The sequence below is a fragment of the Prionailurus viverrinus genome, chromosome D4 (genome assembly GCF_022837055.1).
Source record: "Prionailurus viverrinus isolate Anna chromosome D4, UM_Priviv_1.0, whole genome shotgun sequence".
Classification (NCBI taxonomy): domain Eukaryota; kingdom Metazoa; phylum Chordata; class Mammalia; order Carnivora; family Felidae; genus Prionailurus; species Prionailurus viverrinus.
This window is the reverse complement of record NC_062573.1, coordinates 6,043,419-6,068,951: the sequence shown is the minus strand read 5'-3', so window position 1 is coordinate 6,068,951 and position 25,533 is coordinate 6,043,419. Positions and strand designations below refer to the sequence as shown.

Below are 25,533 nucleotides of genomic sequence, written 5' to 3'. Positions count from 1 at the left end.
AAACTGAATCTGCCAGAACCTTAATCTTAGACTTTTAGCCTCCAGAACTATGACAAAATAAATTTCTTTTGCCTAAACTGACCAGTCTTGGCACTTTGTTATGGCAGTACAAGCAGACTAAGATATAGATATAGATATAGATATAGATATAGATATAGATATAGACAGATACACACACACATATATACATGTATATATATACACACACACATATACACATGTATATATATACACTATTCTTATACACTATTATACACTATTCTTATACACTAATAATAAAGCAACAGAAAGACAAATAAAGAAACTGATCCCATTCACAACTGCACCAAGAAGCATAAAATACCTAGGAATAAATCTAACCAAAGATGTAAAAGATTTGTATGCTGAAAACTATAGAAAGCTTATGAGGGAAATTGAAGAAGATATAAAGAAATGGAAAAACATTCCATGCTCATGGGTTGGAAGAATAAATATTGTCAAAATGTCAATACTACCCAAAGCTATCTACACATTCAATGCAATCCCAATCAGAATTGCACCAGCATTCTTCTTGAAGCTAGAACAAGCAATCCTAAAATTCATATGAAACCACAAAAGGCCCCAAATAGCCAAAGTAATTTTGAAGAGGAAGACCAAAGGGGGAGGCATCACAATCCCAGACTTTAGCCTCTACTACAAAGCTGTCATCATCAAGACAGCATGGTTTTGACACAAAACAGACACATAGACCAATGGAATAGAATAGAAACCCCAGAACTAGACCCACAAACGTATGGCCAACTCATCTTTGACAAAGCAGGAAAGAATATCCAACGGAAAAAAGACAGTCTCTTTAACAAATGGTGCAGGGAGAACTGGACAGCAACATGCAGAAGGTTGAAACTAGACCACTTTCTTACACCATTCACAAAAATACACTCAAAATGGATAAAGGACCTGAATGTGAGACAGGAAACCATCAAAACCCTAGAGGAGAAAGCAGGAAAAGACCTCTCTGACCTCAGCTGTAGCAATTTCTTACTTGACACATCCCCAAAGGCAAGGGAATTAAAAGCAAAAATGAACTATTGGGACCTCATGAAGATAAAAAGCTTCTGCACTGCAAAGGAAAAAATCAACAAAACTAAAAGGCAACCAACCGAATGGGAAAAGATATTTGCAAATGACATATCGGACAAAGGGCTAGTATCCAATCTATGAAGCGCTCACCAAACTCCACATCAGAAAAACAAATAATCCAGTGAAGAAATGGGCAGAAAACATGAATAGAGACTTCTCTAAAGAAGACCTCTGGATGGCCAACAGGCACATGAAAACATGCTCAATGTCGCTCCTCATCAGGGAACTACAAATCAAAACCACACTCAGATATCACCTCACGCCAGTCAGAGTGGCCAAAATGAACAAATCAGGAGACTATAGATGCTGGAGAGGATGTGGAGAAACGGGAACCCTCTTGCACTGTTGGTGGGAATGCAAACTGATGCAGCCACTCTGGAAAACAGTGTGGAGGTTCCTCAAAAAATTAAAAATAGACCTACCCTATGACCCAGCAGTAGCACTGCTAGGAATTTATCCAAGGGATACAGGAGTATTGATGCATAGGGGCACCTGTACCCCAATGTTTATAGCAGCACTCTCAACAATAGCCAAATTATGGAAAGAGCCTAAATGTCCATCAACTGATGGATGGATAAAGAAATTGTGGTTTATATACACAATGGAGTACTACATGGCAATGAGAAAGAATGAAATATGGCCCTTTGTAGCAATGTGGATGGAACTGGAGAGTGTTATGCTAAGTGAAATAAGCCATACAGAGAAAGACAGATACCATGTTTTCACTCTTATGTGGATCCTGAGAAACTTAACAGAAACCCATGGGGGAGGGGAAGGAAAAAAAAAGAGAGGTTAGAGTGGAAGAGAGCCAAAGTATAAGAGACTCTTAAAAAATGAGAACAAACTCAGGGCTGATGGGGGGGTGGGAGGGAAGGGAGGGTGGGTGATCGGTATTGAAGAGGGCATCTTTTGGGATGATCTCTGTGTGTTTTATGGAAACCAATTTGACAATAAATTTCATATATTAAAAAAAAAAGAATATAAACCTGTGAGTGGCAACACCCAAAAAACAAGTAATCCAGTGAAGAAATGGGCAAAAGGCATGAACAGACACTTTTTGAAAGAAGACATCCAGATGGCTCACAGACGTATGAAAAGACTCTCAACATCACTCATCATCAGGGAAATACAAATCAAAACCACAATCAGATACCACCTCGCACCTGTTAGAATGGCTAAAGTTAACAACTCAAGAAACAACAGATGTTGGCGAGGATGGAAAAAAAGGTGGGAATGCAAATTGGTACATCCACTGTTGAAAACAGTATGGAGGTTCCTCAAAAAATTAAAAGTAGAGCTACCCTATGACCCAGCAATTACACTACTAGGTATTTATCCAAAGGATAAAAAATTGATGGTTTAAAGGGGCACATGCACCCCAATGTTTATAGCAGCACTACCAACAATAGCCAAAATATGGAAAGAGCCCAAATGTCCACTGACTGATTAATGGATAAAGAAGATGTGGTATGGGGCGCCTGGGTGGCGCAGTCGGTTAAGCGTCCGACTTCAGCCAGGTCACGATCTCGCGGTCCGTGAGTTCGAGCCCCGCGTCGGGCTCTGGGCTGATGGCTCAGAGCCTGGAGCCTGTTTCCGATTCTGTGTCTCCCTCTCTCTCTGCCCCTCCCCCGTTCATGCTCTGTCTCTCTCTGTCCCAAAAATAAATAAACGTTGAAAAAAAAAAATTTAAAAAAATAAAAAAAAAAAAAAAAAAGAAGATGTGGTATATATATACATACACACATATATATAATGGAATACTACTTGGTGATGAAAAAGAATGAAATCTTGCCATTTGCAACAATGTGGATGGAGTTGGAGTGTATTATGCTAAATGAAATAAGTCATTCAGAGGAAGACAAATATATGATTTCACTCATATGTGGAATTTTAAGAAACACAACAGATGATTGTTTCCTGCTTTCTCCTCTAGGGTTTTGATAGTTTCCTGTCTCACATTCAGGTCCTTCATCAATTTTGAGTTTATTTTTGTGAATGGTGTAATAAAGTGGTCTAGTTTCATTATTCTTCATGTTGCTGTCCAATTCTCCCAGCACCATTTGTTAAAGAGACTGTCTTTTCTCCATTGGATACTCTTTCCTGCTTCATCAAAGATTAGCTGGTGGGAATGCAAACTGGTGCAGCTGCTCTGGAAAACAGTGTGGAGGTCCCCCCCAAAATTAAAAATAGATCTACCCTATAACCCAGCAATAGCACTGCTAGGAATTTACCCAAGGGATACAGGAGTGCTGATGCATAAAGGCACTTGTACCCCAATGTTTATAGCAGCTCTTTCAACAATAGCCAAATTATGGAAAGAGTCTAAATGTCCATCAACTGATGAATGGATAAAGAAGTTGTGGTTTATACATACAATGGAATACTACTTGGCAATGAGAAAGAATGAAATATGGCCATTTGTAGCAACGTGGATGGAACTGGAGAGTGTTATGCTAAGTGAAATAAGTCAGGCAGACAAAGACAGATACTGTATGTTTTCACTCTTAAGTGGATTCTAAGAAACTTAACAGAAGACCATGGGGGAAGGGAAAGTTAGGGGAAAGAAAGTTACAGAGAGGGAGGGAGGCAAACCATAAGAGACTCTTAAATACTGAGAACAAACTGAGGGTTGATGGGGGGTGGGGGAGAGGGGAAAGTGGGTGATGGGCATTGAGGAGGGGACCTGTTGGGATGAGCACTGGGTGTTGTATGGAAACCAATTTGACAATGAATTATATTTAATATATATAAAAAGAAACACAACATATGATCATAGTTCCTCTATGAAGGAAAAATTAGATAAAAACTAAGAGAGAGGCAAACCACAAGAGAGTCTTAAATATAGAGAGCAAGTTGAGAGTTGCTGGAGGGGTGTTGGTTGGGGTGATGGGCTACGTGGATGATGGGCATTAAGGAGGGCACTTGTTGGGATGAGCCCTTGGTCTTATATGTAAATGATGATTCACTAAATTCTACTCCTGAAACCATTATTACACTATATGTTAACTAACTTGAATTTAAATAAAATTTTTTAAAAATTAAAAAATTTGGGAGTGGAATTGCATGGTCCAAGGCAATGTACATTTCAACAATAAAACATAATGCCATATTGTTTCCCCACTAGAAGTAAATAAGACTTCCAAAAAAAATAAACACCACTGTCAACAAAGAGCAGTAACTTAATTTTTCCAATATATTAATATAAAATGGAACCATATTGAAGTTTTAATGTCTTTTATTTAATTTGTTATGATTATTACTGAGCTGACTTTCTTTTTATATTATTAGCTCCTTTGAGTTTCTTGTGCTCAAAGGCTATTAATCTCATTTTGCCTATTTTTCAGTTTTACAGTATATGCATATGTATTTTTGTTATTAAATTAGAAACTATTGCAGGAGACAAGTTTTGAATTGGGTTTGGAAAGATGATAGGGACTGGTATAGCAGAGGACAAAGATGAATGTCTCTAGGAAATGGTATGGTACCTGGGGCAGTGGTAATGTCATTTATTAATTCAAAGGGTCACTTTCCCTCATCCTGTAATCAAATAAAAAATCTTGCAGAGTCATGGATTTTATTTTTAACTCTCTGCATGTAGGGAAAAAGGGAGGTGCCAATGATGTTCTTTTGGTCTGAGGAGGACGTCTTGTCAAATCTTGACTTTTAGGAAAATAGGTAGGTCAACTGCAGCATTATAATTAGGGCAATTTTATCAACCATGATCCACAGGACCTAGAAACCATTTCTGCAATCTAAATGTCTTTCAAAGCTTCTTCATTCAAAGAGCTATTCCAAGTGCAGATTGATTTTTAATGCAAAACAGAAAAAATAATAACACTTATGAATATTCACACATCTTCACCTTGAATAACAAACACATGATATTCATTTTCTATCTGGCTCCAAACAAGTGGAGCTGGAGATATGTGAAATCAATTTGCAATCGGTTTTAAGAGAGTTAGTGGAAAGCATTTCTTGAATGGTTATTCTATGGTATTTAAAGAAACTTGCACCAAAAGAATGCTGATTCCAAAGCTTCTGGGCAGGAGACCAAGATTTATAGAAATTGTATTCAACTCTACAGGGTCCAGTTGTGGTGATGGTATATGAAATCCTTTGATCTTTGTTCAGAGAGTGAAAGTACTAGAGTGTTTCTGGTGTTCTTGGAATAACAAGGAATTCAGAAACAAGAGACATAGGTTAATACACTCAAGCATCAGTTTGGTTTGTTATGGACTCTAAACCCCAGTGTAAACTGAGAAGGTAAAATGCTTTGTGAATCACCAAATTCCCAGTAGCTGCTTTGTGCTTATTACCATCATTCCTCCAAGGTGAACTCTCCTATTGCCTTCTAGCAACAGTTCTTCTCTAAAGGAACCAAAGGCAATGAAGCAATTATATCCTGTTTGTCTCTAACTTGGAGCTGGGAGTGGGGACTCCCTCCCCCCCCCCACACACACCCCCTGGGTCTTCTCCATGATTTGTAAAGCTGTAATCCATGCCTATTGCTCAGGGATCATGAACAAGTGTATAACACTATATATATTTAATTTGGTTTTGAACTGATAATTTCTTTCTCCATTACAGTTCATCTTTGAGACCCTCAGAGACTCCACCTGCTTCATTGTATTCTGTGTCACATAGAGAGAAAAGGAAGAACCTTCCTACACCTTCTGACTAAGGGTATATGTACTCATCATCTAAGAGACAATGTCAGAGAAGGAATAGAATTTATATTCAGTAGCACAATTATGTGTGTGTGTGTAGGTGTGTGCATCCAGCATGTGCTACTGATCCCCAGCATGGCTTTACCCATCTCACACCAAAGTATAACACAGACCCATGTAGAATAATTTATCTCTGATGATCCTATACCTAATTTTTGAGAGAATAGTGAATTACCTATCTCCTCTTGCTCATATTTCATTTCCCCAGTAAGTATTATTGGTTTTTCCTCCAAATTTTATCCCACATCTGTAATTATCTTCATCTCTTCTTCCATGGTTTAGGAGTAGACAGGTGTTATTTTGTACCTGAACTATACAAATATCCTCCTGTCAGATTCCTGCTGACACTCTTGCCTTGCTATAATCTGTTCTGTATGCAGTAGCCAATATACTATTTAAAATTTTTCTTTCTCTCCTTTACTTAAACCTTTCCATAGGTGTTCTTTTGCTCTGAGGATAGAATAAAAACTTTCCATTATTCAGAAAATGATTTTTATAATCTGGCTCCTAGATAATTCTCCAATCCCATAACTTTTCCATGCTGACCATGCTCCTGAATTTTCTGTTCTTCAAATATCATAGTCCTGTCCTCTTCAAACACTTAACTACAGTGTCCATTTTTGTAATCTTTACATGACAGGCTCTTATAATTCAGGGATCCTTTTAAAGAACCCATAAAAACAGGCTTCCTCACCACCACCTAAGGTTCTTGTACTCTGATAGTATGTATCAAAATTGTGAATATATATGTCCTTCAATTCCATTCTGTGAATTTCTGCTACAGATATGTATGCTAATGTGCAAAATTGCATATGAGTAATATTATTAATGAAACATTGCTGGAAACAGAAAAATATTAGAACCAACCTAAATGTCCATCAGACAGCTACAGAGAACTTTTCATTGTGATAAATTGGTTATTATTAACATGGTAATGACTAGCAACACTGAAGGTGTGATTCATCTCAGGTAACAATATTAAATTAACAGGATTTTTAATGGAGTAGCCTGAAGAATGTAGAAATTATAGAAATAATTTCAGTCACATTGGGAGTATTGGTACATAATGTAAACTTTAGTTAAGTCCCAAGATGAATATGGGTCCTATAGTGAGACACACTCTCAGAGAAAAATTCCTTTAGACTGAATAAGTCTTTATATAGTGTGTGAAATATATTATTTTAGTAAACAGACCATCATGTTCTCTTTCCCTATCACTTTGTGAATATTCACATGGGCAGGTCTAAGACTAACTGACCTAATGAATAAAGAGGTAAATGATAGTATTACCAAAATATATTTCATATTAAAAACCTATTTCATTATATATATATATATATATATATATATATATATATATATATATATATATAAGAAGTGTTAGAATATGACTGAAAAAATTGGCTATGAATCACTGGCATAAAACCTAGGTTAGGAACTGTGAAAAAGGAGGGATTATTTGGTAAACTATGCTGGAGAAACACAAAAAGGTTATTCTTTGGCAGATCCAGGATATGACTGGAAAAGCTGAAGTATTTTCTGGCATTCTGAGAACTGGAATAATAATTATCTGGTTAGAACTCAGGGAATAAGGTGAGAATTTGGAAGAGAAATGGACTCTTTTCCTCCACATTCCATGAAAATTTCTTTAGCAAGAGTGATGGTAGACAGAAAATGTTGAGGGGTAGGAAGGAATTTTCTTAAAGAACAGACTGATGGCTATATTACAAGTGTGTCATTAGATCTATGTTATTGACAAAAATTCTTGTCCTTAAATCCCTTGCCTTGACTAGTTGCACATATGTTTCCACCAAGCCTCCAGATCTTGATTTCTGGGAGATCCAGGGCAGACCACTGAGTTGCCTTATCTTGATCCAATCCATGGAAATAAAGTATTAGCCAAATCACATGTGAGAGGCATGGGGAAGGTTAAGAAATGCCAAAAGACCAAATGGAGACCCTCCACTAGGATTTCTCAAAGCTTACTGATTTAGCCTTGCACCCTAATTTCCTAATCTCAGATTTCTATCATGAACTCCTGGAATCCTCAAGTTAGAATCTGATATGGTTTGACCATCATTCTGATGTTTGAAGGATTCTCCAAAAGGGACTGTTGGTTTCTAGGTGGACACATAATATCTGATGTCAGACCATCACTAGCCCATTAGTGGGGCAAACATTGTGAGTTATTGAGGTTAAAATTCATGTACTGACTAATTCAAAACCATGTTTCCATAATGTGATAGTCACAATGATTTCTCATTCTTTCACATACCCATCTCCACCCCCTCCCCGCCCCGCCTATCTCCAGCAAAAGAGAAGGAGAGCATGAAGGATAATCAGAGCAGTGTGTCTGAGTTCCTCCTCCTGGGGCTCCCCATGTGGACAGAGAAGCAAGGCATATACTACACTCTTTTCCTGTCCATTTACCTGACCACAGTGCTAGGGAACCTGCTCATCATCCTGCTTATCAGGCTGGACTCTCGCCTCCACACCCCCATGTATTTCTTCCTCAGCCACTTGGCCTTCACTGACATCTCTTTCTCATCAGTCACAGCTCCAAAGATGCTCATGAACATGCAAACACAGAGTCAATCCATCTCATATGCTGGATGCATTTCCCAGCTGTATTTCTTCTTATTTTGGGGGGATCTTGACAGCTTCCTTCTCACATCAATGGCATATGACAGGTACGTGGCCATCTGTCACCCCCTCCACTACACCACCATCATGAGTCAGAACTTATGTTTCCTGCTAGTAATTGTGTCCTGGGTCCTCTCCTGTGCTAGTGCCCTTTTGCACACCCTCCTCCTGACTCGTCTCTCTTTCCATGGAGACAATGCTCTCCCCCACTTCTTCTGTGACCTCTCTGCCTTACTTAAGCTCTCCAGCTCAGATACCACAGTCAATGAGCTGGTTATCTTCACTGTAGGAGTGGTGGTCATTACCCTGCCATTAATATGCATCCTGGTCTCTTATGGCCACATTGGAGCCACTATCCTGAAGGTCCCCTTGACCAAGGGAATCTGTAAAGCTCTGTCCACATGCGGTTCTCACCTTTCTATGGTGTCTCTGTACTATGGAGCAATTATTGGACTGTACTTCTTTCCCTCATCCGATGACTCCAATGACAAGGATGTCACTGTGGCTGTATTGTACACTCTGGTCACTCCCATGCTAAATCCCTTTATCTACAGTCTGAGAAATCGAGATATGAAAGGAGCGCTAGGACATCTACTCAATAAAGGACTATTTTTTCACCATGTTGAGCACTGTTTTTCCTACTAATTGAATATAAGCATGCAATGTGAATATCCTTTCTTTGAATAGTTGCTTTTTAGTGAATCTTGATGTGGCACTTTCTTCAGCCTCTTTTTCAGCTTTGACTTAGTTTTCTTCTCTGTTTAGTTTCTTTGTTCATTTCAGAGTCATAGGAAAAAAACATATCTACACGACCATCTTTTCTTAAATGTTTTTTTTTCTTCTTTTTCATATGGTATCCCCTGATCTACACTCATTTTAAATGTTTATGCAGTCGTAGCTTTCATTCTTTTTACTTTTTATTTTTAAAAATAATTTACAAACTTTATATAGCAAAGCTTTTCCCTTCTCAAGATAACAAAATTATTCCTTCTGGCAATTTCATGATTTTGTTTTTGGATTTAATTTTGTAATACATTTGAAATTTATTATGAATGACATTAATTAGAAATTGAGTTTTAGTTTTGTTACCAATTTCTTATCAGTTGTCCAAATTTTGGTTTTCAGTTATGCTTATAGAGTGATGGTAACATAATACATCACCGTTTTTTTTTTTTCCTTAAGTTGAGTGGATCTAGTCACAAATTGAAATGAACTGTTTTTTTGTAAAAGGCAAAAAAAAAAAAAAGTCTAGAAAGGTCTGGTACAGGCCCCCGATGGTGAATTCAAACTTGATGGGAGATGTCTGTGTCTTGGGATGGCCAATTAGGAGTGAAATGTGCTAGTGAGAGTAGAGATTTTGAAGTGGTTTTCCAACTGACCATGTGACTATGACAACCAGTCCAGTGTAAGAGAGTTCAGCCTTCCAAGATATGGGACTAAGAATTCCTAGGAGGAATATCAAAAACCTAGACATGAAGTGAACTTAGACAGTACTGCATCCAAACATACCTGAATTTTTTAAAAAGCACACCCTTGTCCCATGTACATAAATATAGTGTCCTATGTTTCCATCTGAAATGTTGATGTTGCTTTCAGTCCTTGAGAAACTACCTCTGCTCAAGGCAGATATAACTAACTAATTTCATTGCTACAAACTGATAACTGTGACAAATATTTCCATATTTAGTATTTCATTTAATTCTGGTAATTGGTATAAAAGAGGGAATTCATATTAACACAGGCTTAGTAAGTAGCCCAGTGCCACTAACTAGCAATGTTTAGTAGAAGTGATACTTAAAATGCTCTATGTGTGAGGTCCATCCTGAGTTCTTAAATCATTTGAATATTTTTCAAACTTGAGTAACATTTTTACCCATTTTACTGTAAATTTTATTTCAACTTTAAAAAATGTTGAAATAGCATACAAAAAGCATATATGATTATATATATATATATATATATATAGTTTGAATATGTATGTACATAAACATGGTATGTTGTATGTGTGAATATGTGGGTATGTGTCTATATATACATATAATCACACCTTAAATAATATGAAAAGAAACATTCATTTAACAATCTCTAGGCTTAGGTGGTAGAAAACTAACAATTTGTTGAAGTCCCTTGTCTCGTCTGCAACTGTATCTTCCTGTCCTGTTTAAAGTGCCTAATACTTTTTACATAATACCCATTAAGTATGTATACATAAGTATATGCATAGAACTATGTCTTAATGTTCATAGTGTTTTGTTGTAGTATTAGGACTATGGATGATTATTATTTTCTTCTTTATATTTTTCAGTATTGTTTTAATTTTTGATGGCATGTATTAGTTTTATAACTGGAAAAATATTCTTTTCATTTTGGAAAAAAAAACCAGATAATTTTTAACTTCCAGGAAAAAAGGAAGTATCCCATATTTTTAATATTTCAATATTTCCTACTTTTATTTAAAGAAGACATCCACTGTATGTTAACTAATTTGAATTTAAATAAATAAATTTAAAAAAATAAAGAAGACATCCAGATGGCTCACAGATGCATGAAAAGATGCTCAACATCACTCATCATCAGAGAAGTACAAATCTAAACTATGATGAGATACTACCTCTCACTTGTCAGAATGGCTAAAATTAACAATACAAGAAACACCAGGTGTTGGCAAGGATGTGGAGACAGGGGAAATCTCTTGCACTGTTGGTGGGAATGCAAACTGGTGCAGCCACTCTAGAGAACAGAATGGGGTTCCTCAAAAAGTTAAAAAATAGAATACCCTATGATCAAGGAAATGCACTACTAGGTATTTACTCAAAGGATACAAAAATACAGATTCAAAGGGATACATGCACACTGATAGTTTATAGCAGCATTATCAACAATAGCTATGCTATGGAGACAGCCCAAATGTCCATTGACTGATGAATAGATAAAGGAGATGTGGTATATATGTGAAGTGGAATATCACTCAGCTGACAAAAAGAATGAAATCTTGGCATTTGCAATGATGTGGTTGGAGCTAGAGAGTACTATGTTAAGTGAAATAAGTCCATCAAAGAAAGACAAATGCCATATAATTTCTCTTATATGTGGAATTTAATAAAGCAGATGAACATATGGGGGGGGGGAGGGAAACAAACCATAAGAGACTCTTAAAGACAGAGAACCAACTGAGGGTTAATGGAGGGAGGTGGGTGGAGGAAGAGCTAGACGGGTGATGGGGATTAAGGAGGGCACTTGTTATGATGAGCACTGGGTATTATATGTAAGTGATGAATCACTGATCTACTCACAAAACCAATATTGCACTGTATGTTAACTAACTAAAATTTAAATAAAAATTTGAAAACAAAAATTATAAAGTTTTAGCACATCTATATTGTTCCTTCAATTTAGCCTGCTCTAGAGCTGCATATAAATTAAATAATAATATATTTATTCTTCCAGGTTTCGCCTTTGTTGTCTGGAATGATCCTTGTGATGAGAATTCTGTCATATTGTATTACATTCCACTGTGAGACTATCACACACTTGTCTTTTCTATTTTTTATGGCTATTATGTTTGTTTTCAGCATTTTGCTATGATGAGCAATGGTGCTGCAAGCATTCTTGTTCATCATCTAGTGCATATATGCAAGAGATTCTGTAAATTATATACTCAGAAGAATTAATGGATTTGTAGGCATTATTCTATGCAACTATTACTGCTAAACTCTTCTATAAAGTAGTTGTACCAAGAAACCAGTGAGGGGGAGCCTGGGTGGCTCATCAGTTAAACATCTGACATCAGTTCAGGACATGATTTCGCAGTTTGTGAGTTTGAGCCCCACATTGGGCTCTGTGCTGTCAGTTCAGAGCCTGGATCCTGCTTTGGATTCTGTGTCTCCTTCTCTCTCCACCCCTCCCCCGCTCACGCTCTGTCTTTGTCTCTCAAAAAATGAATAAATGTCAAAAAAAAAAAAAAGAAAAAAAAAGAAACTATTGTGAAAAGGCTACATACTGCATGATTCCAACTAATGACATTTTGGAGAAGGCAAACTATAGAGCCAACAAAAGATCAGTCATTGCCAGGGATCAGGGCTTAATGCAGACAAAGGTAAATGCATAGAGCAAGGGGATTAAAAAAATTGTTTTAATGTTTATTTATTTTTGAGAGACAGAGAGCGACAGAGTGTGAGCAGGGGAGGGGCAGAAAGAGAGAGAAAGACAGAATCTGAGAGGCTCCAGGCTCTGAGCTGTCAGCACAGAGCCTGACGGGGCTCGAACTCACAAGCCTTGAGATCATGACCTGAGCCAAAGTTGGACGCTTAACCAACTGAGCCACCCAGGCGCTCTGTGAGGGGATTTTTAAAAAGAAAAAAAAAAAGAACTTTTTTATTTATTAAAGTGTCACATACTTGACAATGTGTTACATTTTTATATAAATTTTAAAACTTGACAGATCATAACAACTTTAAATAGGAAGATGGCAGTGTAGGAGGACCTGGGCTCACCACGTCCTGATGATCACTAAGATTCTACCCACATCTGCCTAAATAACCCAGAAAACTGCCAGAAGACTAGCAGAATGGACTCTCTGGCGCCAAGCATAGACAAGAGGCCCCTGGAAGAGGGCAGGAAGGGCATAGAGGTGATGTGTGCTACACGGACTGGTGGGAGGGAGCCCACCCAGCAAGGCAGAGCTCCCGAGTCTGGCTTGCAAAAGCAGAGGGGCCAGACCACGTGAGTTCTGACAGCCAGCGGGACTTAACATCTGGAATGTTATAAGTCAAGAGCTCTGCTCGAGGAGCGGGAGGGCGAGAGGACACCGGGAGGGAGAGTTGTTGAGCCCCTGAAGACAGACCTCAACTCGGCAGGGAAGAAAGGCACTGGCAAACACCATCTCCCTTGCCCATCCCCCAGCCAAAATCCCAAAGGGAACCAGTTCCCATCACTGAACTTGCTCGCACAGCGAAAACTCCCAATGCTGTGCTTCTGTGGATCCATCCCTCTGACCGGTCTGCTTACCTCCCTCCCGGTGCTGCACGGCCCCTCCTGCAGGGGGCCACCTATGGCAGAGCAAGCTAAGCCTGCCACTCCCACCCCTGTGCACCTTGCAGATCCACCCTGGCTAATATGCCAGATCCCATCAAAGCAGCACCAGAAGCCTGGTAGTGTGCAAGTAGCCCAGACAGGGGCCAAACCACTCCACAGTGAGTCCTGCCCCTGGGAGAGGGGAAGATAAGGTACACCCAGTCTGACTGTGGCCCAAGCGGTGGGCTGGGGGCAGACATTGGGTCTGACTGCGGCCCTGCCCACCTACACAAGTTACTCCAGACAGCACAGGGGAAGTGCTCTGCAGTTCCACGCGATGCCAGGAACTATCCAAAATAATGAAATGGAAGAATTGTCCTCAAAAGAAACTCCAGGAAGTAGCAACAGCTAATGAATTGATCAAAACACTTTAAGCAATATAACAGAACAAGAATTTAGAATAATACTCATGAAATTAATCGCTAGACTTGAAAACAGTATAGAGGACAGAAGAGAATCTATTGCTATAGAGATCAAGGGACTAAGAAATAGTCGTGAGGAGCTAAAAATGCAATAAATGAGGCACAAAATAAAATACAGGTGACCACAGCTTGGATTGAAGAGGCAGAGGAGAGAATAGGTGAATTAGAAGATAAAATTATGGAAAGAGAGGAAGCTGAGAAAAAGAGAGATAAAAAAATTCAGGAGTATGAGGGGAGAATTAGAGAACTAAGTGATGAAATGAAACAAAACAATATCTATATAATAGGAATTCCAGAAGAGGAAGAGAGAGAGAAGGGGGCTGAAGGTGTACTTGAACAAATCATAGCTGAGAACTTCCCTGATCTGGGGAAGTAAAAAGGCACTGAAATCCAAGAGGCACAGAGAACTCTCTTCAGACGTAACTTGAATCGATCTTCTGCATGACATATCATAGTGAAACTGGCAAAATACAAGGATAAAGAGAAAATTCTGAAAGCAGCTAGGGATAAACATGCTCTACCATATAAAGGGAGACTGATAAGACTAGTGGCAGACCTATCTACTGAAACTTGGCAGGCCAGAAAGGAATGGCAGGAAATCTTCAATATGGTACACAGAAAAAATATGCAGCCGAGAATCCTTTATCCAGCAAGTCTGTCATTCAGAATAGAAGGAGAGATAAAGGTTTTCCCAAACAAACAAAAACTGAAGGAATTCATCACCACTAAACCAGCCCTACAAGAGGTCTTAAGGGGGATTCTGTGAGTTAAATGTTGTAAGGACCACAAAGTACCAGAGACATCACTACAAGCATGAAACCTACAGACATCACAATGACTCTAAACCCGTGTCTTTCTATAATAACACTGAATGTAAATGAACTAAATGCTCCAACCAAAAGTCATAGGGTATCAGAATGGATAAAAAAACAAGACCCATCTATTTGCTGTCTACAAGAGACTCATTTTAGACCTGAGAACACCTTCAGATTGAAAGTTAGGGGATGGAGAACTATCTAGCATGCCACTGGAAGTCAAAAGAAAGCTGGAGTAGCCATACTTATATCAGACAAACTAGACTTTCAATTAAAGGCTGTAACAAGAGATGAAGAAGGGCATTATATAATAATTACAGGGTCTATTTATCACGAAGAGCTAACAATTATAAATGTCTATGCACCAAATACGGGAGCCCCCAAATATATAAAACAATCAATCACAAATATAAGCAACCTTATTATTAAGAATGTGGTAATTGCAGGGGACTTTAATACCCCACTTACAACAATGGATAGATCATCTAGACACAGGGTCAATAAAGAAACAGGGCCCTGAATGATATATTGGATCAGATGGACTTGACAGATATACTTAGAACTCTGCTTCCCAAAGAAACAGAATATACTTTATTCTTGAATGCACATGGAACATTCTCCAAGATAGATCACATACTGGGTCACAAAACAGCCCCTTCATAAGTACACAAGAATTAAGATCATACCATGCATACTTTCAGACCACAATGCTATGAAGCTTGAAATCAACCACAGGAAAAGTCTGGAAGACCTCCAAAAGCATGGAGGTTAAAGAAAACCCTACTAAAGAATGTATGGGCCAACTGGCAATTAGAGAAAAAATTTAAAAATATATGGAAACAAAAGAAAATGAAAATACAACAATCCAAACGCTTTGGGAGGCAGTGAAGGCAGTTCTGAGAGGAAAATACATTGCACTCCAGGCCTATCTCAAGAAACAGGAAAATCCCAAATACAAAATCTGACAGCACACCTAAAGGAAATAGAAGCAGAACAGCAAAGACATCCGAAACCCAGCAGCAGAAGAAAAACAATAAAGATAAGAGCAGAAATAAACAATATAGAATCTAAAAAAACTGGAGAGCAGATCAATGAAACCCAGAGTTGGTTTTTTGAAAAATAAACAAAATTGAAAAGCCTCTAGCCAGGCTTCTCAAAAAGAAAAGGGAGATGACCCAAATAGATAAAATCACGAATGAAAATGGAATTATGACAACCAATCCCTCAGAAATACAAGCAATTATCAGGGAATACTATGAACAACTATATACCAACAAACTGGACAACCTGGAAGAAATAGACAAATTTCTAAGTACCCACCCACTCCCAAAACTCAAACAGGAAGAAATAGAAAACTTAAACAGACCCATAACCAGCAAAGAAATTGAATCAGTTATCAAAAATCTCCCAACAAATAAGAGTCCAGGACCAGATGGCTTCCCAGGGGAATTCTACCAGACATTTAAAGCAGAGATAATACCTATCCTTCTCAAGCTGTTACAAAAAATAGAAAGGGAAGGAAAACTTCCAGACTCATTCTATGAAGCCAGCATCCCTTTGATTCCGAAACCAGAGACCCAGCAAAAAAGAGAACTACAGGCCAATATCCCTGATGAATATGGATGCAAAAATTCTCAATAAGATACTAGCAGATCAAATTCAACAGCATATTAAAAGAATTATCCACCATGATCAAGTGGGATTCATTCCTGGGCTGCAGGGCTGGTTCAACTTTTGCAAATCAATCAATGCGATACATCACATTAATAAAAGAAAAGATAAGAACCATATGATCCTGTCAATTGATGCAGAAAAAGCATTTGACAAAATTCAGCACCCTTTCTTAATAAAAACCTTTGAGACAGCCGGGATAGAAGGAACATACTTAAACATCATCAAAGCCATTTATGAAAAGCCCACAGCTAATATCATCCTCAATGGGAAAAAACAGAGCTTCCTCCCTGAGATCAGGAACACGACAGGGATGTCCACTCTCACTGCTGTTGTTTAATATAGTGTTGGAAGTTATAGCATCAGCAATCAGACAACAAAAGAAAATCAAAGGAATCAAAATTGGCAATGAAGTCAAGTTTCACTTTTTGCAGATGACATGATATTATTATACATGGAAAACCCAATAACCTCTACCAAAAGTCTGCTAGAACTGATACATGAATTCAGCAAAGTTGCAGGATACAAAATCAATGTACAGAAATCAGTTGCATTCTTATACACTAATAATAAAGCGACAGAAAGACAAATAAAGAAACTGATCCCATTCACAATTGCACCAAGAATCACAAAATTCCTAGGAATAAACCTAACCAAAGATAAAAAAGATCTGTATGCTGAAAACTATAGAAAGCTTATGAGGGAAATTGAAGAAGATATAAAGAAATGGAAAAACATTCTGTGCTCATGGATTGGAAGAATAAATATTGTTAAAATATCAATACTACCCAAAGCTATCTACACATTCAATGCAATCCCAATCAGAATTGCATCAGCATTCTTCTTGAAGCTAGAACAAGCAATCCTAAAATTTGTATGAAACTACAAAAGGCCCTGAATAGCCAAAGTAATTTTGAAGAAGAAGACCAAAGGGGGAGGCATCACAATCCCAGACTTTAGCCTCTACTACAAAGCTGTAATCATCAAGACAGCATGGTATTGGCACAAAAACAGGCCCAGAGAACAATGGAATAGAATAGAAACCCCAGAATTAGACCATGCAAGAGTATGGCCAACTAATCTTTGACAAAGCAGGAAAGAACATCCAATGGAAAAAAAGACAGTCTCTTCAACAAATGGTGCTGGGAGAACTGGACAGTAACATGCAGAAGAATGAAACTAGACCACTTTCTTACACCATTCACAAAAATACACTCAAAATGGATAAAGGACCTGAATGTGAGACAGGAAACCATCAAAACCCTAGAGGAGAAAGCAGGAAAAAACCTCTCTGACCTCAGCCGCAGCAATTTCTTACTTTACACATCCCCAAAAGCAAGGGAATTAAAAGCAAAAATGAACTATTGGGACCTCATGAAGATAAAAAGCTTCTGCACTGCAAAGGAAACAATCAACAAAACTAAAAGGCAACCAACGGAATGGGAAAAGACATTTGCAAATGACATATCGAACAAAGGGCTAGTATTCAAAATCTATAAAGAGCTCACCAAACTCCACACCTGAAAAACAAATAACCCAGTGAAGAAATGGGCAGAAAACATGAATAGACACTTCTCTAAAGAAGACATCCAGATGGCCAACAGGCACATGAAAAGATTCTCAACGTCTCTCCTTATCAGGCAAATACAAATCAAAACCACACTCAGATACCACCTCCCACCAGTCAGAGTGGCTAAAAGGAACAAACGAGGAGACTATAGATGCTGGCAAGGATGTGGAGAAACAGGAACCCTCTTGCACTGTTGGTGGGAATGCAAACTGGTGCAGCTGCTCTGGAAAACAGTGTGGAATTTCCTCAAAAAATTAATAACAAATCTACCCTATGACCCAGCAGTAGCACTGCTAGGAATTTACCCAAGGGATACAGGAGTGCTGATGCATAGGGGCACTTGTACTCTGATGTTTATAGCAGTACTTTCAACAATAGCCAAATTATGGAAAGAGCCTAAATGTCCATCAACTGATGAATGCATAAAGAAATTGTGGTTTAGAAGATGGCGGCTTAGGAGGACGCTGGGCTCACCGCACGTCCTGCTGATCACTTAGATTCCATCTACATCTGCCTAAATAACCCAGAAAACCGCCAGAGGATTAGCAGAACGGAGTCGCCGGAGCCAAACGCAGACGAGAGGCCCACGGAAGAGGGTAGGAAGGGCGGTGAGGCGGTGCGCGCTCCACGGACTGGCGGGAGGGAGCCGGGGCGGAGGGGTGGCTCGCCGGCCAAGCACAGCCACCGAGTCTGGCTTGCAAAAGCGGAGGGGCCTGACGGACTGTGTTCCCACAACAAGCGCGACTTAGCGTCTGGGAGGTCATAAGTTAACAGCTCTGCTCGGAAAGCGGGAAGGCTGGAGGACAAAGGGAGGGAGAGCTGCTGAGCCCCTTGACAACAGAGCTCAGTTTGGTGGGGAACAAAGGCGCTCGCCAGCGCCATCTCCCCCGCCCATCCCCCAGCCGAAATCCCAAAGGGAACCGGTTCCTGCCGGGGAACTTGCTCGCTCCGCGCAAACACCCAACTCTGCGCTTCTGCGGAGCCAAACCTCCGGCAGTGGATCTGACTCCCTCCCGCTGCCACAGGGCCCCTCCTGAAGTGGATCACCTAAGGAGAAGCGATCTAAGCCTGCCCCTCCTGCCCCCGAGCACCTTGCCTACCCACCCCAGCTAATACGCCAGATCCCCAGCATCACAAGCCTGGCACGGTGCAAGTAGCCCAGACGAGCCACACCACCCCACAGTGAATCCCGCCCCTAGGAGAGGGGAAGAGAAGGCACACACCAGTCTGACCGTGGCCCCAGCGGTGGGCTGGGGACAGACATCAGGTCTGACTGCGGCCCCGCCCACCAACTCCAGTTATACACTACAGCACAGGGGAAGTGCCCTGCAGGTCCGCACCACTCCAGGGACTATCCAAAATGACCAAGCGGAAGAACTCCCCTCAGAAGAATCTCCAGGAAATAACAACAGCTAATGAGCTGATCAAAAAGGATTTAAATAATATAACAGAAAGTGAATTTAGAATAATAGTCATAAAATTAATCGCTGGGCTTGAAAACAGTATACAGGACAGCGGAGAATCTCTTGCTACAGAGATCAAGGGACTAAGGAACAGTCACGAGGAGCTGAAAAACGCTTTAAACGAAATGCATAACAAAATGGAAACCACCACAGCTCGGCTTGAAGAGGCAGAGGAGAGAATAGGTGAACTAGAAGATAAAGTTATGGAAAAAGAGGAAGCTGAGAAAAAGAGAGATAAAAAAATCCAGGAGTATGAGGGGAAAATTAGAGAATTAAGTGATACACTAAAAAGAAATAATATACGCATAATTGGTATCCCAGAGGAGGAAGAGAGAGGGAAAGGTGCTGAAGGGGTACTTGAAGAAATAATAGCTGAGAACTTCCCTGAACTGGGGAAGGAAAAAGGCATTGAAATCCAAGAGGCACAGAGAACTCCCTTCAGACGTAACTTGAATCGATCTTCTGCACGACATATCATAGTGAAACTGGCAAAATACAAGGATAAAGAGAAAATTCTGAAAGCAGCAAGGGGTAAACGTGCCCTCACATATAAAGGGAGACCTATAAGACTCGTGACTGATCTCTCTTTTGAAACTTGGCAGGCCAGAAAGAATTGGCACGAGATTTTCAGGGTGCTAGACAGAAAAAATATGCAGCCGAGAATCCTTTATCCAGCAAGTCTGTCATTTAGAATAGAAGGAGAGATAAAGGTCTCCCCAAACAAACAAAAACTGAAGGAATTTGTCACCACTAAACCAGCCCTACAAGAGATCCTAAGGGGGACCCTGTGAGACAAAGTCCCAGAGACATCACTACAAGCATAAAACATACAGACATCACAATGACTCTAAACCCGTATCTTTCTATAATAACACTGAATGTAAATGGATTAAATGCGCCAACCAAAAGACATAGGGTATCAGAATGGATAAAAAAACAAGACCCATCTATTTGCTGTCTACAAGAGACTCATTTTAGACCTGAGGACACCTTTAGATTGAGAGTGAGGGGATGGAGAACTATTTATCATGCGACTGGAAGCCAAAAGAAAGCTGGAGTAGCCATACTTATATCAGACAAACTAGACTTTAAATTAAAGGCTGTAACAAGAGATGAAGAAGGACATTATATAATAGTTACAGGGTCTATCCATCAGGAAGAGCTAACAATTATAAATGTCTATGCACCGAATACCGGAGCCCCCAAATATATAAAACAATTACTCATAAACATAAGCAACCTTATTGATAAGAATGTGGTAATTGCAGGGGACTTTAATACACCACTTACAGAAATGGATAGATCATCTAGACACACGGTCAATAAAGAAACAAGGGCCCTGAATGAGACATTGGATCAGATGGACTTGACAGATATATTTAGAACTCTGCATCCCAAAGCAACAGAATATACTTTCTTCTCGAGTGCACATGGAACATTCTCCAAGATAGATCATATACTGGGTCACAAAACAGCCCTTCATAAGTTTACAAGAATTGAAATTATACCATGCTTACTTTCAGACCACAATGCTATGAAGCTTGAAATCAACCACAGAAAAAAGTCTGGAAAACCTCCAAAAGCATGGAGGTTAAAGAACACCCTACTAACGAATGAGTGGGTCAACCAGGCAATTAGAGAAGAAATTAAAAAATATATGGAAACAAATGAAAATGAAAATACAACAATCCAAACGCTTTGGGACGCAGCAAAGGCAGTCCTGAGAGGAAAATACATTGCAATCCAGGCCTATCTCAAGAAACAAGAAAAATCCCAAATACAAAATCTAACAGCACACCTAAAGGAACTAGAAGCAGAACAGCAAAGGCAGCCTAAGCCCAGCAGAAGAAGAGAAATAATAAAGATCAGGGCAGAAATAAACAATATAGAAACTAAAAAAACTGTAGAGCAGATCAACGAAACCAAGAGTTGGTTTTTTGAAAAAACAAACAAAATTGACAAACCTCTAGCCAGGCTTCTCAAAAAGAAAAGGGAGATGACCCAAATAGATAAAATCATGAATGAAAATGGAATTATTACAACCAATCCCTCAGAGATACAAACAATTATCAGGGAATACTATGAAAAATTATATGCCAACAAACTGGACAACCTGGAAGAAATGGACAAATTCCTGAACAACCACACTCTTCCAAAACTCAATCAGGAGGAAATAGAAAGCTTGAACAGACCCATAACCAGCGAAGAAATTGAATCGGTTATCAAAAATCTCCCAACAAATAAGAGTCCAGGACCAGATGGCTTCCCAGGGGAGTTCTACCAGACGTTTAAAGCAGAGATAATACCTATCCTTCTCAAGCTATTCCAAGAAATAGAAAGGGAAGGAAAACTTCCAGACTCATTCTATGAAGCCAGTATTACTTTGATTCCTAAACCAGACAGAGACCCAGTAAAAAAAGAGAACTACAGGCCAATATCCCTGATGAATATGGATGCAAAAATTCTCAATAAGGTACTAGCAAATCGAATTCAACGGCATATAAAAAGAATTATTCACCATGATCAAGTGGGATTCATTCCTGGGATGCAGGGCTGGTTCAACATTCGCAAATCAATCAACGTGATACATCACATTAACAAAAAAAAAGAGAAGAACCATATGATCCTGTCAATCGATGCAGAAAAGGCCTTCGACAAAATCCAGCACCCTTTCTTAATAAAAACCCTTGAGAAAGTCGGGATAGAAGGAACATACTTAAAGATCATAAAAGCCATTTATGAAAAGCCCACAGCTAACATCATCCTCAACAGGGAAAAACTGAGAGCTTTTTCCCTGAGATCAGGAACACGACAAGGATGCCCACTCTCACCGCTGCTGTTTAACATAGTGCTGGAAGTTCTAGCATCAGCAATCAGACAACAAAAGGAAATCAAAGGCATCAAAATTGGCAAAGATGAAGTCAAGCTTTCGCTTTTTGCAGATGACATGATATTATACATGGAAAATCCGATAGACTCCACCAAAAGTCTGCTAGAACTGATACAGGAATTCAGCAAAGTTGCAGGATACAAAATCAATGTACAGAAATCAGTTGCATTCTTATACACTAACAATGAAGCAACAGAAAGACAAATAAAGAAACTGATCCCATTCACAATTGCACCAAGAAGCATAAAATACCTAGGAATAAATCTAACCAAAGATGTAAAGGATCTGTATGCTGAAAATTATAGAAAGCTTATGAAGGAAATTGAAGAAGATTTAAAGAAATGGAAAGACATTCCCTGCTCATGGATTGGAAAAATAAATATTGTCAAAATGTCAATACTACCCAAAGCTATCTACACATTCAATGCAATCCCAATCAAAATTGCACCAGCATTCTTCTCGAAACTAGAACAAGCAATCCTAAAATTCATATGGAACCACAAAAGGCCCCGAATAGCCAAAGGAATTTTGAAGAAGAAGACCAAAGCAGGAGGCATCACAATCCCAGACTTTAGCCTCTACTACAAAGCTGTCATCATCAAGACAGCATGGTATTGGCACCAAAACAGACACATAGACCAATGGAATAGAATAGAAACCCCAGAACTAGACCCACAAACGTATGGCCAACTCATCTTTGACAAAGCAGGAAAGAACATCCAATGGAAAAAAGACAGCCTCTTTAACAAATGGTGCTGGGAGAACTGGACAGCAACATGCAGAAGGTTGAAACTAGACCACTTTCTCACACCATTCACAAAAATAAACTCAAAATGGATAAAGGACCTAAATGTGAGACAGGAAACCATCAAAACCTTAGAGGAGAAAGCAGGAAAAGACCTCTCTGACCTCAGCCGTAGCAATCTCTTACTCGACACATCCCCAAAGGCAAGGGAATTAAAAGAAAAAGTGAATTACTGGGACCTTATGAAGATAAAAAGCTTCTGCACAGCCAAGGAAACAACCAACAAAACTAAAAGGCAACCAACGGAATGGGAAAAGATATTCGCAAATGACATATCGGACAAAGGGCTAGTATCCAAAATCTATAAAGAGCTCACCAAACTCCACACCCGAAAAACAAATAACCCAGTGAAGAAATGGGCAGAAAACATGAATAGACACTTCTCTAAAGAAGACATCCGGATGGCCAACAGGCACATGAAAAGATGTTCAGCGTCGCTCCTTATCAGGGAAATACAAATCAAAACCACACTCAGGTATCACCTCACGCCAGTCAGAGTGGCCAAAATGAACAAATCCGGAGACTATAGATGCTGGAGAGGATGTGGAGAAACGGGAACCCTCTTGCACTGTTGGTGGGAATGCAAATTGGTGCAGCCGCTCTGGAAAGCAGTGTGGAGGTTCCTCAGAAAATTAAAAATAGACCTACCCTATGACCCAGCAATAGCACTGCTAGGAATTTATCCAAGGGATACAGGAGCGCTGATGCATAGGGCCACGTGTACTCCAATGTTCATAGCAGCACTCTCAACAATAGCCAAATTATGGAAAGAGCCTAAATGTCCATCAACTGATGAATGGATAAAGAAATTGTGGTTTATATACACAATGGAATATTACGTGGCAATGAGAAAAAATGAAATATGGCCTTTCGTAGCAACGTGGATGGAACTGGAGAGTGTGATGCTAAGTGAAATAAGCCATACAGAGAAAGACAGATACCATATGGTTTCACTCTTATGTGGATCCTGAGAAACTTCACAGGAACCCATGGGGGAGGGGAAGGAAAAAAAAAAAAAGAGGTTAGAATGGGAGAGAGCCAAAGCATAAGAGACTTAAAAACTGAGAACAAACTGAGGGTTGATGGGGGGTGGGAGGGAGGAGAGGGTGGGTGATGGGTATTGAGGAGGGCACCTTTTGGGATGAGCACTGGGTGTTGTATGGAAACCAATTTGTCAATAAATTTCATAAAAAATAAATAAATAAATAAATAAATAAATAAAAAAAAAAGAAATTGTGGTTTACATACACAATGGAATACTATGTGGCAATGAGAAAGAATGAAATATGCCCTTTTGTAGCAATGTGGATGGAACTGGAGAGTGTTATGCTAAGTGAAATAAGTCATACAGAGGAAGACAGATACCATATGGTTTCACTCTTATGTGGATCCTGAGAAACTTAACAGAAGACCATGGGGGAGGGGAAGGAAAAAAAAGAGGTTAGAGAGGGAGGGAGCCAAAACATAAGAGACTCTTAAAAACTGAGAACAAACTGAGCGTTGTTGGGGGGTGGGAGGGAGGGGAGGGTGGGTGATGGGTATTGAGGAGGACACCTTTTGGGATGAGCACTGTGTGTTGTATGGAAACCAATTTGACAATAAATTTCATATTTTAAAAAATAAAATAAAAATTTAAAACTTTGTATTCATTCCTTGAAAGTCCTTGAATACATAGAGTTGATTGTTTTTAGTGTTGTTTGAAGTAGATTCATTTCAATGTGTCTCCATATTAATAATGAAGTTTTAAAAATTAATTAATATTTGAAGAGTTCATTCTGTCTCCACTACTCTGCAATAGATGTCCTTGGCTGTAAATGAAAGTATCAATTAGGTAATTTAATCTGCACTCCAAAAAAAAAAAAAGATACAGGTCAATAATGGGTAAATTTTAAGTGAAAGTGTATCAGTAAGAATTTGTTCAGGAGAGAAAAACAAAAGTTCTTGCTTATACAACTGTTGCAAGAGGTGAGGAACAGAGGTCAGGGAACTTGCACTTGAAAACTAAAAAGCCCAAAACTAAAGATTTCAGCCTGAGCATAAAATAGATGGTTTCAAAAGATTAGTGGGCAGTGGCTGCAAATCTCAAGAATCACTGAAAAACTCCTCCAAATGTCTTGGTCTGATGCGTAATGCAGGTGGCTCTTAGCTCAATGGGAAACTACTGTGAAGCTTGTATCTACCCATATTTCTGGCTATAATTACCTCCAGAGAATAATGGTTTCTTCTCTTGCCTTCTAAACTTCTCATGAGTTCCTCTCATTGGAAGACATTAAACATGAACAATACAGAAAAGAAAAATCTGGAAAATGTAGCTTCTAGCCTTGCCACTGCAATT

General features: G+C 39.2%; 1 protein-coding gene across 1 annotated transcript in view; it reads left to right on the top strand.

Moving 5' to 3' along the window:
• Nucleotides 1-8,174: 8,174 nt before the first annotated feature.
• The window catches only part of LOC125150478 (olfactory receptor 1J2-like), a 39,807-nt gene continuing 22,448 nt past the window's right edge, over nucleotides 8,175-25,533 (top strand). Inside the window, exon 1 of the mRNA XM_047830427.1 lies at nucleotides 8,175-8,664. Coding sequence (XP_047686383.1) covers nucleotides 8,175-8,664 — 490 coding nt within the window. The remainder of the gene's footprint in view (nucleotides 8,665-25,533) is intronic.